We start from the raw sequence: 14,159 nt of genomic DNA, 5'->3' as shown, positions 1-14,159 counted from the left end.
CGCCGTCTTGCCATGGAGATTGTGAGGACGGCTCCCCACAATGATTATCCTTTATTTAACAACCAATATCCACTTATCAGTGAGAACACACCATGCTTGTATTTCTGGGTCTTCAGTACCTCTCTTAGGATGATTTATTTCTCTAGTTCCATCCATTTACCTGCAAATTTCATGATGTCATTTTTTTTTTTTCGAGACAGGGTTTCTCTGTATAGCCCTGGCTATCCTGAAACTCACTTCGTAGACCAGGCTGGCCTCGAACTCAGAAATTCGCCTGCCTCTGCCTCCCGAGTGCTGGGATTAAAGGCGTGCACCACCACACCCAGCCGTCATGATGTCATTTTTTAAACAGCTGAGTAACACTCCAATGTGTAAATGTACCAGTGATGTCTTACACTGCTCCTTCCCGGTGATATTCCTTTGAGCCCAACTTGCACTGAGGCTCTCTGTAAATAGGGTTTGGGGTGCATGAGGGTCACAGAGGCTGCATATTATGCTAGTTGCAATGGGGTGATCTGTTTATGCCAGGCTCATCTTTATCATGTCATCTTCTTTATCATGTGATCTTCTCTGAGGAGGAGGAGACATGAATTAGCATGGCAGCATGGATTTGGACTGGGCACAGATGAGCAGGCAGTGAAGTAGAGTGGGTGAGTATGTCTAGAACTCTAGGTTTTGCCAATGTAGATGTACAGTAAGGAACTGCATCTTTGTCTGTCCCTGTAGGGGAGAGAGGGAGTGGAAGCAGTGTATGAGAGTGGTACAGAGGATGATGGAGAATATTCCATGTAGGAGGAGTGAGCTTTACCATTTCTACCAGGAAGATAGGTAAGGAGCTACAGATACTCACGGTCAGTTCGCTCTTAAGCTATCACGGAGACAACCGTTTCCTGGCTCCTTTGCTACTGGTTGTTTTCAGCCACAGGCAAGGTCGTGAAGACAGTGAGAAGGGTGAGCAGGTGGACCACTGCTTACATCAGACGGCTGTGGCCATGACAACAGGACATTCTGCTATCAGAATGAAGGCCAAGAGAAGATTCCCAAGAGAGACTTGTTTCCCAGGATCCCCGAGGAACAGCTTCTTGACATTCAATCTTCCTCAGAGATCTAGACCAATAGTTCTGCAACTCTGCTGGGGCTCAGCATCAGCTGAGCCACCGGTAGCTCTGTGAAGGCGGAGAACATATCCCACACCCCTGCTTCCTGTCGGGTTTCCAAAGTTGTGTTTTATGGAGCTGGAAAGATGGACACTGGTGTCAACCATTGTAGGACTGAGGGTAGACGTCTTTGTGTGCAGGTGAAGGTAGATGGACATCTGGCTGGCACAGGGGATCATGGGACCTATCTGAAGGCACACAGGAGGTTCACCACCAGAGGGTAGAGCCTGGATTTGGATTCCCATCCTGTGTCCCTGGCGAATCAGTCCTGAGAAATGTTTTCAGCAGCCTTGGGAAACCAGGCCTTGGGACTTCCTAACCACATGAAAGCAGCTTAGCCAGGGTCTCTGAGGTGGATGATCTGATGCTGGCACAGGTGGGAGATTTCACAGAGATGACACTGTCAATTACAAGTCTCCTTCAGAACTCCTACAATCTCAGCCCTCCGGAGAAGGACAGCTGGGACCATGACAAGCTTCCTAGCCAAGATCATTTTGGGGATAATATGGCCTAGCTAATTACCCCATGCTAATAAGATAAGACTCAATTACATGCAGAGGACTTGCAAGCCCAGCACTTTGGGGGTTTTCATGTTGCCCTATGCCTATGATTTCGATAGAAGAAAATGATTTCTTCCTTCCAGGCAAATTAAACCCAACAATTAGAGCAATTGTTCTCTTGAGCTCTATAAAGGGGAAGACCAAGATCACAAGTGGGGAACAGTCAGTCTCTTTGCAAAGGCTTGTGTGTCGTCCAATTCCGTCTGTGGCTTCTTCAGGATGAATCGCCAATTCACCTGCAAACCTGGAGCTGCCAACAGGGGCTTCAGCGGCTGCTCAGCTGTGCTATCCGGAGGCAGCTCATCCTCTTACCGGGCAGGGGGCAAAGGGCTCAGTGGAGGCTTCAGCAGTCGGAGCCTCTACAGCCTGAGGAGCCCCAGGAGCATCTCCTTCAATGTGGCTAGCAGCGGCGGGCGCACAGGGGGATATGGGTTTGGCCGGAATCGGGCCAGTGGCTTTGCTGGCAGCATGTTTGGCAGTGGGGCTGTGGGGCCTTCAAATCCGTCCCTGTGCCTGCCTGGAGGCATCCACCAGGTCACAGTCAATAAAAGCCTCCTGGCTCCTCTCAACGTGGAGCTGGACCCGGAGATCCAGAAGGTGCGCGCCCAGGAGCGGGAGCAGATCAAGGCACTGAACAACAAGTTCGCCTCCTTCATCGACAAGGTGGGACTGCTGATATCTCTTCTTTCTCTACCTGCACTGCCTTCAAGGACCCCTGTCTGGAGATAGGACGATGCTATCATTTTTCCAGGACACAGACACATCACAGGGCAGGGCAGAGAGGTAGCAGACAATGTAAAGAGCTTTGAAAGAGCTCTTTACATTTGGAAGGTGTCTAGGAGGTAGAGCACTGGCCTCTTGGTGAAGTGAGGCAGACCAGAGAAGGCAGAGGAGAGTCCAGCAGTAGCCTTGGGAGGTGCAAAATGCCAGGGCCCTGTGCAGTCTGTATTTCCATGAGCCCTTTAGGAATACTGATGCATACTGGAGTCTGAGCACCTACGAGACAGTGTTAGGTGAGCACTGAGCAATGGAAACTCCTGGCATGAAAACCACAGAGAGCTTAAGGTCCCAGTACAGTTGAGTACAGGGTTTCCAGGTAGGCTGAGCGGCCATGGATGTGGAGGGAGGGAGAAGGTCAAATGTAGACTAGACTACCAGATCCAGAGGAGTGGGGAGCCGGCAGGCAAATTTACATCCAAGGACTTGCTACAGAGTAGCTTTCTACAGTTGGTCAATATTGACCCAGCAGTTTTAGCCTGGGCCAGAAGACAAACAGCCAACATTGTAACAGGTTGGTGAGAAACTCACATTCTCATCTTGGGCCCCTCCTGACCTCAAGGGCTGCCTTCTGGCCACTAGACTAAGGACTCCCAGAGGTGTGGCTTTTTTGGGTGGCTTTTTTTTCCTCCTTAGAGTTCACCTGTGAGGGTCACAGGGCAGATCAAAACCCACCCTTTTTCTCTGGAAAGAAAGTGTCCCATCCCCTGACCCTGAGGTTGTGGAGTGGTTCCAAGGTGACTATGGGTTTGGTTCCAGGTGCGCTTCCTGGAGCAGCAGAACCAGGTGCTGCAGACCAAGTGGGAGCTGCTGCAGCAGCTGGACCTGAGCAACTGCAGGAGGAACCTAGAGCCTGTTTATGAGGCCCACATCAGCAGCCTGCAAAAGCAGCTGGATTCGCTGTCTGGGGACAGGGTGAGGCTGGACTCGGAGCTGAGGGGCATGCGGGATGCAGTGGAGGACTGCAAGAAGAGGTGAGTCAGACACTGTGGGCTAGCTGATTCCTGGGGTAAGGTCCTGGGACTTTTGCCTGTGGTCTCAGGGGGATGGAACCTGAGTAAAATAAACCATTTGAGCTTACCTGGCAAGAGGAGAGCATTCATGGGCATAACTAAGCAGGCTGAATGTGGATACTGAACCTGCTGGGCAGTGCCAGGAATGCCCTTGAAAGTAGTTTTTTCCTTCATGTGTTGCTTCCTAAGACCTCCTAGAGAGCCTCTGTGTGTGTTCAGCACATAACTCCAGCTCCTTAGCTCATCCAGGGTTCCCTTATTTCCAAGGAAACCCCAACAGAGTGGGAGATGGTGGGCTTCCCATTGGTGTGATCTCAATTTCACTGGGTCCCACACAGCTGAGCCATGTTCTTTCCTGACATGGGTAGGGGTAGCTGTAGCTTCCTGGACCTCCTTCCTGGTTGGAACGGCACTGTAGGTGAGAGGTGTCTGTTGGCAGAGTCCTGCTCTCGCGATTTGGATTCCAAGGAGGGGAAAAACCAGACTCGCCTTCCTTGCATGAGGAGAACCCTAGTGCCGAGCCCTCCAGCCACCAGGCCCGGGTCCCCGCCAATGAAACAGCGCTACTGAGTTGGGGGCAGCCAGAAACACTGGCTTAAGGACCCACAATTCAGTCACCTTGTGTTTCTCTGTGAGAACACACAGACACTGGCACCCTGCCACTGATGCCTTCCCTGCAGGTATGAAGAAGAGATAAACAAGCGTACGACTGCCGAGAATGAATTTGTGGTCCTTAAGAAGGTAAGCAGGGCATCTGGACTTGGTCTCCCACTGTGGGTAAGAGCAGAGGGACAAACGAGGCCTGCATTCCCCAGAGAGGGCCTGAGGCCCATAGTCCCGGAGACAGAAGCTGGCTATGTCCATAGTGGACATTGGTGATTGTCAAGAACAGATCACATAACCAGCTTCTTCACAGTTGTATAAATGGACAAGGGTCCAGCTGTGGCTACTCAGTCCCAGCTTATGCCCAGCAACACACAGGACTCTGGGAAGGGCCAAGCCCTGATTCTAACTCTTCTCAACTCCAACAAACTATTATGGCTGCCCCAGTGACTGTGGGGAGGAACAGACTCTGTAACCTGCTTTGGAGGAAGGGGATGAAATTCTCACAGCAAGTCTGGGCCGAAGTCAGGTTCCCACCTCTCAGGTCTTGAGTCTATTCCTGGGAGAGAAGAGTCTATTCCTAAGAGAGGCTGGTCATCAGGAGGTGTCTGGATTCCCCTTAGGATGTGGATGCCGCATACATGAGCAAGGTGGAGCTTCAGGCCAAGGTGGACGCCCTGGATGGAGAGATCAAGTTCCTCAAGTGTCTGTATGAGGGGGTAAGACTTGCCCTCACCTCAAGCTTTGTATTTAGGAAGGGTCTGTGATGATAAACTGTCTATTTATCAGTCAGTTTTAGATCTCAGGAGCCCTCCCACACTTGTGTGCTGAGGGCTTTGTAGTTCAAAGGCTGTGTGAGAGCTAGGCATTTTCCTTCATTTCTTCACTCTTGGGACAGACATGGATTTTCTTCTCATGGATTTGCTTTCCATCTTCTGGGCAGTTTTTCAACATGGTGTTGGAACCTCGGGCTCTGTCCTTACATAGCTTTAGAAAATGCTGCTTGTGCCTGTTTGGGGTGGTCTGGGGTTATCCCGCTGGAAAAGGCCCATTTTGTCCACTTCCCCTGGTTACTGTAGGCATTCCACACCTTCTTGTCCCCTGCAGGAGATTACTCAGATGCAGTCACACATAAGTGACACCTCTGTGGTCCTGTCCATGGACAACAACCGCAACCTGGACCTGGACAGCATCATTGCTGAGGTCCGAGCTCAGTACGAGGACATTGCCCTGAAGAGCAAGGCAGAGGCTGAGATGGTGTACCAGACCAAGGTGGGGTTGACGGTGGTGCACCTCTCCAGAGGGGAGGGAAATCTGGGTTGGTCTCCTTTTCTCTGTTCTATGACTCACATCAGCCCCCATCTTGCTGGGAACATGACACCGACCTCGGCATTGTGGGAACAAGAAGGGGGAAGACACAACTCTGTCCTTGGATTCCCCTTAGACCTCTGGCAGCCGTTTCAGGGTACAAACTGCAAGATGCAAGTGAAGCATTGTAATGCAGGACTAGGAGGGATTGGGCAGACCCGCTTTCTGGAGACAGAGTGCTCTTCACTACGTGTGGGGGAGGGTAGGCGTGAGCAACCAGGGGTTCGGCTCTGTCATCACTGTAAATCACGGGTCTCCTCAGTGTGATCTGGGAGCAGCTGACTCCCACCTTTTCCTTTTAAGTCCATCTCCCAGGATGACAAGGGCACTGCTATCCTTCACATCTCAGCTCCCCAGATGGGTGTGGGTGGGAGGTGACTCTTAGATAATCTGGCTTCTCTGATCCTGATGGTAACTGTCTAATTGTTCCCTGCTGTTCACTGGGCTTTTTCTCTAAGGAAATCACCCCTTGGAGACTTTATCTCTGCTTCCTATCTCCTTCCCAGTCTAGGATGGAGAGGTTTAGCCTGTTGGGAAAGGGTTAGTAGCCTTCAGGGCCTATGGGGCAACACAGGTCTGGGTTTTTGATAACAGATTAGTCTATGACCTGGTTCCATTTCCTTCTCCATTTATCCTCATAAGCCAGGGATAAAATTGGTCAGGTGACTTAACCCCTGTGGGTTGTCAGTATCTAGTATTCGAACCCAGGCTTTTACCTGCATAGACCCTTCTAGAAGAATCAGACAAGTCTCACAGACATGATTATGGACCATTTGCTTCATGGTTATTGGCACCTCCACTTCAGCATAGGCTTAGGGAGAGGGATGCCATGGCTGGGTGCTGGTCCCAGTGTCTGGGTGCTGGCCACAGTGATTGGGTGCTGACCCCAGTATCTGGGTGCTGGCCACAGTGTCTGAGTGTTGTCCACAGTGTCTGGGTACTGGCCACAATGTCTGGGTACTGGCCACAGTGATTAGGTGCTGGCCACAGTGGTTGGGTGCTGGCCCCAGTGTCTGAGTGCTAGCCACAGTGTCTGGGTGCTGGCCACAGTGTGTGAGGCTGGTTTTCATTATCACAGTTTAAAGATGAATAAGTGAGCCCTGCAGTGTCAGGAAAATTACCAAGAGAATTAGTACATAAAGGATGATGGTGCTGCCCAAGTCTGGGGCACTGACTAACGTGCTAAAGCAGATCAGGGCTTAGCATCCAGGGACACAGGTAAGGCAATATATAAGCCTGGGGCACCAAGACCACACCTCTTCTGCTTTCCCTTTAAGTCAAATTCTGAGGTGGAGCTGGAATATTCTCTGTTCAATGGGCAACCCAAACAGCAAAAGGTAACCGAGACTCATGACTGATATCCAGTGCTAAACCCACCCTCCTGCCAAGTCCAACGAGACAACCCCAATAGCCCGTGCTCCGCCCAGCTAGCTAGGAAAAGGGAAACGGAGAAAACACAGCTGGTTGGCTCCTCCTGCAGTCAGTCAGTCATCAGATCTTTCTCCTGAGCACAGCGAGGCCATGTACTGAGACTTCAGAAATAAAAGAAAACATCCATCCACTGAAGATGTCATCAAGGTCTATAGGATGTCTGACTTCCGGAGTGCATGATCACAGGAACAGAATTGTACCTGATCAGAGGATTAGGGAAGGCCTCTCTTCCCTGACCTGGCTGAGCTGCAGCTACTTAAGGAAGAGAGAGGGTGTGAGGGAAGAGTTATGGGGGAGAGATAAGTTCATACTCCCTCAGAAACATGGGGCCATGTGAGAATCATTTGGGGTGGTATATTAAAGGAGTATATGTCAAGGCTTGGAACTAGATAAATGAGAGGTGAGTACCCTGTGCCATGCTAGGAGTTTGAATTTCATCTTGACCTCCAAGGGTTACAGGCAGAGAGGGTCATAGTTGGGGATTCATCTTCTAAAGATGCAATGTGGAGAGGCGGGACTTCCAAGAGACCAGTGGCCAACTTCAGCCTTCAGAAAGATCAGCCAGGCTTAAGGCAAATAATAATAAAAAAAAAAATCAGGGACCAATGGTTAGAGAGGAAGAGGGTATAGATAGGCCTTCCCTCCTCTGCTGCATGGCACCAGGCAAAGGCACCGTTTCTGTGCTAAATTAGGCTGACACAGCCCTTGAGTCATATATGTGCTTGTTTCCTACCATCTGCCAGTTCCAAGAGCTGCAGCTGGCAGCTGGCCGGCACGGAGATGACCTCAAGCACACCAGGAACGAGATCTCTGAGTTGACCCGGCTCATCCAGAGACTGCGATCAGAAATCGAGAGTGTGAAGAAACAAGTGAGTGACTGGGGCTCCTACAAGCTCCCCAAGGAAAGCTGGGGGCTTAGAGCCTTCCTGCCCTGTCTCTTCTTCATCCTCTGTTCTGGAAACCCCTTCCTCAGAGAATCCTCATCTCTTCCCGTACTTTGTTCCCCATCTGAAGTCTAGAACCTCGTAGGGTTCCCCACAAAGCTCCAAGACTGAGAATAACAAGCTTCCCGGGGGCCAAGTAAAAGTCCCCATTGCCTGATACATTCCAGAAAGTATAGCAGTCTAGTAAGGCCCATCTGAGATTAGCACATGGGAATAAAGTGGGACCTGGGTACCTCTGAACTCAGGGTGTTGCTACCCCTTGTCCCCAGTGCTCCAATCTAGAGACGGCCATTGCTGATGCTGAACAGAGAGGTGACTGTGCTCTCAAGGATGCCCGGGCCAAGCTGGATGAGCTGGAGAGAGCCCTGCACCAGGCCAAGGAGGAGCTGGCCCGGATGCTGCGTGAACACCAGGAGCTGATGAGTATGAAGCTGGCCTTGGACATTGAGATTGCCACCTACCGCAAGCTGCTGGAGGGGGAGGAGTGCAGGTAACTGCAGGGGTGCTCAGACACAGTCCTCCTCTTTCAGGTCCCTGAGATGTGGTTGCAGACACTGGAGGAGCTATAGATGCTCTCCAGTTTAACCACAAACAGATTCCAGAGCAATTTCCAGCCACGCAGTATGGCAGCAATGCTCTGTAAATTCTCCTTCAGCTTTTCAGAGTCTCAGCTCAGTATTGCCAGCTTCAGGAACTCGATGGCCCTTACAAATAACTCGTGTTCATACAGGGGCAGAGGATCCTAAGTTCAGTCTCTCGGTACCACCTAGCTCTCCCGCTTTGGCTAACTTGCTTTATTTTCATTGCATTTATTTATTTATTTGGTTATGTAATTCTGGTTTTGCCCATTGTGACCTATAACCTTCTTTTAAGAGAAATGCATTTTTTTTTTCCCTGTAGAAAGCAGTCAGTTTAAAATACTCAATTGTTAATAATGTAGGCTGCACAAAATTCAGTACAGTTGGAGGGACAGGACACAGATCATTGGCATTTGGAAATCCTGGGGCTGCCTTAAAGTCACACAGATGCTTCATCCATGGGCACTTTAGTTGTCTGTATCCCTGCACCTCCATTTGCTCAGGCCTCAGCTACCCCACAGTCAAGCAACGGGTTCAAGAGGAACTCCAAAGGCAGAGAGGGGCCCTGGAAATAGTGTTAGTGTGAGAACCCGAGTACAGCCCTCACCTCTCTGTGGTAGGGAAGGCAGACTGGGGAAGGCAGGAGGGTCTTGGAGGCTCAAGCCTTGAGGCAGAGGTTGTTAACTCTGACTGTTGGTGGCACGTGGGCTTGGGGGAGGTGGAATTGGACTGGCTGGTGATTCTGGCTACTGTCTGGTGAATAATGGGAAGGACCGCTCAGGATCTTAGGTGTGATGGGGGATTCCTGTGTTTTTTTTTTTTTTTTTTTTTTTTTTTCTGTGCAGGATGTCTGGAGAACACACCAGTGCTGTGAGCATTTGTGAGTATTTCATGTCTCTGAGGGGATCGTTCAAAGCAGTCACCAAGTACTAAGTGAATGAATGAGTGGATGTCAGGGTCCCATGGAGCAGTTTGTGCTCTGCCTTCTGCTGCCTCACCTATTCAGCTACTTCTTCACCAGTGGAGTTAGTTTCCCACAACTCTGACTTTATACACTCACCATTTCCCCAGTGCTGGAATGAAACACATGGTAGCCATATGCCCTCTCCTGATGCCCATACTGCCCTGCAGGATGGGAAAAAACATCACCTATCTCCCCTGCCAGGAGAGACCTATGCAGCTTTGTGGCACCAATCAGTGTTAAAGCTGGCCCCACAAGGTTCAGCCACTCTTTTCCTAAGATGGGGGCCCAGCACAGGCATCCTAATTTAAGCCACGGGAAACACAATAGAAACAATGTAAGGTTGCTTTCTCCGACAAATGCAAGAATGTAGCATATGCTTGGACATCACTTGTCCTTTGGAGAAAAACCTTGCTTTTCTTGTTCATCCAAGAAAGAGCAGGTGCGGACTGGAGAGTCCGTGACATCTTGGCTCTTTTTCCTCAAAGCTTGATCTGCTTGGGACTGAGTACGTGTCAATAAACTTAAATTTGGGGCTCACACAAGGAGTTTAGTTAGCAGGGATATGTTTGAGTCATTGGATGCTGGAAGGGACTTAGGGCCACGTCTACCTTGAAATACTCACTGATGCCCATTCTCTTATTCTTCCTTCCACAGCTGTCATCAGCAGTTCCACACCTGGGACAGTCGGTGCGGGGACCAGTTTTGGGTTCAGTAGCACTGGCACCTATGGCTACCGGCAGAGCTCTGTCGCTGGGGGCTATGGCATACTGTCAGGGGGCTGTGTCACTGGTAGTGGGAACTGCAGCCCCCGTGGAGATACCAAGAACAGACTGGGTAGTGCAAGTGAATTTAAGGAGGTTTCGGGAAAGACCTTGGCTTTGGGCTCACCCTCAAAGAAAACCATGAGATAAATTCACAGCCAGTCCCCCATTTCTGCCAAGGTTTGGTTTTCTCTGGATTCTCTTCCAGGAAATCTCTTCTGTTTTATTCACCATTGCTCACATTTTACTTTTCTTTGTTGTCAATGTTACCTTCTCACCAATCCCTCTGCCTTTATTAACCACACCAGGATTCTAGGGTTGACATTATCTCATGCATCTTTCTGCCCCAGTGTGAAGGGACTACTTCTCTTAGCCTTCCACACATTCATGAGGACTTGCCTGCCTGCCCCCTTGCAGCCTCTATGCTGTCCTCCTGCTGCCCATGATAGTCTGGGTGCAAGAGACTGGAAGTGTGTTGATGGACATTCCTGCAAGAACCTACCCAGCATAGATCAAGCACCTGGCCACCGTTGTATCCAGCATATCTCTTGCTATAGGACTGGGAGTCCCCATCCATCTTGGACCTTGCTTAGGTCCCAGCTCTCTGCTCCTGTGCCCCACTAATAAAATAAAATAAATAAATATGTATAAAATAAGGCCAGATTGCCTCTTTCCTGATGAAATCCTCATTTCAGACAATGCCCCTTCTGAAGGTAGAATGGTCACTGAATGGGAACCTCTGGCATCTGAGGTTCCTCCATTCCACAGACTCCTAAGAATTGTTAGATCTGCATGAATGAGACCCTGTACAGGATCCCTACAGACCTGCATGGACCCCAGCACCACCTGCCCTGATACCCAGCATTCATTTGTCCATACCTGACAGGTGTACCTTCTGAGTCAGGCTTTCCTCAGGCAATAGTCAGGGAATGGACAATGTTTAACAGCATGCAGGATACCAGGAGAAGGAGTCAAGAGTCTGGCAGCAAAATTTAAAGCTGTCAAGAAGCAGAAGAAAGACAGTTCCGAAAAACTTAGGACTTGATATGTTTTCTGTTTAAAAACACCAAAGGTAGATTCCTCTTTAAAGACCCAAGTTCTTGTGATCCTTAATAAAGTTTGTATGGTGTCAAACACAGGCATATATGCATACATGTAAGAACTTATATGTGTAAACACATATGGATATATATGTGTGTGCACTTAAGTGGATGGCCATCCCCAATTATACAAGTCACTTTTCTTTTTTACAGAACACTGAGTGCTCAGTGATGTTTCCTAGGTCCGTGGGCTACAGGAATATTGTCAGATGCAACAGAATCAAATGCAAGAGACTAGTGCACTGTCAGCTGGGGACTTGTGTGTGGTATCTTAACAGGGTCCCTGCAAGTCCAGGGAGAAAGCAGGCTTCAAGAATAGAGCTAGGACTTTTGAACTCTTGATTCTGCAACTAACTGGTGGTCCTGAAAAAAACTCCCAGTCCCTGTGAGTTTCATGTCTTTATCTATAAACTAGGCAGAAACAGCACTTCTGGTGTTAGCTGGAGTGAGGCAGAAAGAGCAGATCTTAGAATGGCACTTCCGGTGTTAGCTGTGGTGAGGCAGGGAGAGCAGATCATGAGCAAACCCTAGCACTGTGAGCTGAGACATTTTAATTTGACGCAGTGGAAACAGAAGCTTCCCTCTCTTTTGTTCAAAAGCTTGGCTTAATTTGCTTACTGAGAGGTGCATTGGAACTAGGAAAGCAACCCACAAAATGTGCATGTGGGGGAGACCATCTCGTGAGGGATTGTACTGGATACTTTTCTGATTGCTGTGTCAGAATTCCTGACAAGAAGCAACTGAAAGGAAGAAGGGACCCAGTTCACTGTGGCAGGGAAGGTGTGGCAGCCGAAGGTGGGTGGTCACACTGCATCTATAGTCAGGAGGCAGATGGAAGCGAGAAAGGGCGGAAGCTCTCTGACTCTCTTTTGTACAGTCAGGAACCCAAGCCAACAGGATGACACTGCCCACAGTGTTCTCTTTTATCTTCAAACCTGTCTGGAAACATTCTCAAAGACACAACAGTGATATGTTTCCATGGCGATTCTAAATCTTGTCAGAGTGACCATGACGATTAAACATCATCAGGGTAATACAACCGTGATTTCCAATAGCTGTCTTGAACCAGCAAAGAAGGGCAGTTCAATGGTTTAGAGCCCATCGTTGACATTGTGGTTCACTCCTCATAGTAGACAGTTTATGGATTTGAGCAAACATGTAATGGCACGTGTCTGCTATCATAGCAAAATAAAGAGTTATTCCACTACTCTGTAGATCCTCTAGCACTGAGCAAGCGAACGGACTAGGAAGTCTGGTGATCAGACATCTGCTTATTCCACATGTTGACCCATGGAATGAAGAAACCCAGTGTATGTTCTGCATAGAGGTGTGAGTGCAAGAAAAGCTAACTGCACCGTGGTGAAGCAACAACAACCAAAGAATACCCAGATGCAACCTGGCAGTGAGGGGCCTCAGTGAGGAAGAGAGGGAGGGTGGGCCAGGGAGGGAGGGAGGGAGGGAGGGAGGGAAGTTAGGCTCTCATAGGAGGCACTGTGTCTAGAAGCTTCAGAAGCCCAAAGCTTACTTGGTGAACAACAGGAAGAAGGAAAGAGTGGATCAGAGGCACTTGAGTGGGCAAACTTGTTTCTTGTTGCTGGAGTGTGGCTGGTGAGACAGGAGGGGGGCTCAAATGAGAGGCATGGCTACCCTTGGAGGTCCTTTCTCGTCTGCTGAGAGCCAGGATTCTCTCCTACAGAGCACGAGAGGGAAATGACACCTCCGCTGCCAAGTGAACTGAATCAAGAGGACTTGGACCTGGTGGTGACAGGATATTTTGCTCCGTGGGTCAGAGATTCCTCATCTGTTAAGTGGTTAATAACAGTAGTTACCACATGAAGTTGCCATGACAACCAAATTTAATGGGGTAGTATTTGAGAGTCATCTACCTCACTGCCTGGTGCCCAGAAAAGCTTCATAAGTGGCTGCTCTTGGTATTATGAGGTGCAGAATGTTATTCCAAGAAGCTCCTGTGAAGAGAGAAGCAGAGAAGATCTATTAGAATCAGATTATATGATGAACATGAACTTGGGATAATAACATTAAATGGTATTTCTACCATCTGATTTCTATGCTTAGGTCCAGAGAATCAATGCCAGCTGCCTCAGGGGACAAACCCTGAAATCTGAATGACTTAACACAAAGGGTCTAATTTCTAATCCACTGTCTGGAGCAGGCCTCAGCACCTATCTCCTGGGCTGTCCCAGCGGGTGACTAGTGATCTTAGGCTTTCCTTAGCTAGAATGCATGAGATTCGTGGCTTCCAAGTTCACTGAGAAAGGAAAGGACACCCAGGCCCCTAACTGCTTTATCACTCCAGATGTGGCTCTTTTCAATGGCAGTGACTTCTCTATTGCCAACACTCATCCATTATTCTAAACACCAGAAGAACCTCAAAGGAGACTGGGAGATAAAGAGGAGAGTCTGGCTCTCTGTCATCATGTGATAGTCTCTGGAACAAGCTGCCTCAGTCTGGGAGTTCCTTTACCTTTGGCCAGAGCCGACAGACACTGGGCATGTTCTCCAGAGTCCATGCCAGCACCCTTCCCTTTTGGTTTTGACCATAACCCTGGGCACATTACTGTAAGCTACACAAGGCTGCAGGTTTTCTTTAAGTCTTTTATTATTATTTTTTAAATAACTGTTAAGAGGTGTTTTCTACAGCTTGGAGAATTATCTGTATGGTCACCATGATTTTCATTTGAATAAGTAAGTTCATTGAGTATATTAAGCAAAAGAATAAGTAGCTGATAGAGAGATACAGCAGGTACATAGCAATCCTCGTTAAATCAGGCACTCGCAGCACCCGGCAGAGTTGACTAGGCTAGACCTACATCGAGAGAACAAAGGACATCACCACCAAACCAGGAAAGCCCTGCTGAGGCTGAGGCTGAGACTGAGAGTCC

The 14,159-nt window shown here is 49.1% G+C and overlaps 1 protein-coding gene across 1 annotated transcript; it reads left to right on the top strand.

The window, feature by feature from the left end:
• The first annotated feature begins 1,879 nt into the window (after positions 1-1,879).
• LOC110335102 (keratin, type II cytoskeletal 73) lies at positions 1,880-10,812 on the top strand. The gene is made up of 9 exons (XM_021217177.2): positions 1,880-2,380; positions 3,254-3,468; positions 4,188-4,248; positions 4,734-4,829; positions 5,218-5,382; positions 7,653-7,778; positions 8,123-8,343; positions 9,277-9,311; positions 10,050-10,812. The coding sequence occupies exons 1-9, from the start codon at positions 1,937-1,939 to the stop codon at positions 10,304-10,306; spliced, it is 1,620 nt and encodes a 539-aa protein (XP_021072836.1). The 5' UTR covers positions 1,880-1,936; the 3' UTR covers positions 10,307-10,812.
• Positions 10,813-14,159: the final 3,347 nt, after the last annotated feature.

The sequence above is a fragment of the Mus pahari genome, chromosome 17 (genome assembly GCF_900095145.1).
Source record: "Mus pahari chromosome 17, PAHARI_EIJ_v1.1, whole genome shotgun sequence".
NCBI classification, from domain to species: Eukaryota; Metazoa; Chordata; class Mammalia; order Rodentia; family Muridae; genus Mus; species Mus pahari.
Note: the sequence above shows the minus strand (reverse complement) of the source record. Positions and strands in the feature narration are given on the sequence as shown.

Bases quoted from the DNA above. Each gene is read 5' to 3' on its own strand.
- LOC110335102 (XM_021217177.2), top strand. From the start codon at position 1,937: ATGAATCGCCAATTCACCTGCAAACCTGGAGCTGCCAACAGGGGCTTC. The intron at 3,469-4,187 runs GTGAGTCAGACA...CCTTCCCTGCAG, and splicing joins GTGGAGGACTGCAAGAAGAG to GTATGAAGAAGAGATAAACA. The intron at 9,312-10,049 runs GTGAGTATTTCA...TTCCTTCCACAG, and splicing joins CACCAGTGCTGTGAGCATTT to CTGTCATCAGCAGTTCCACA.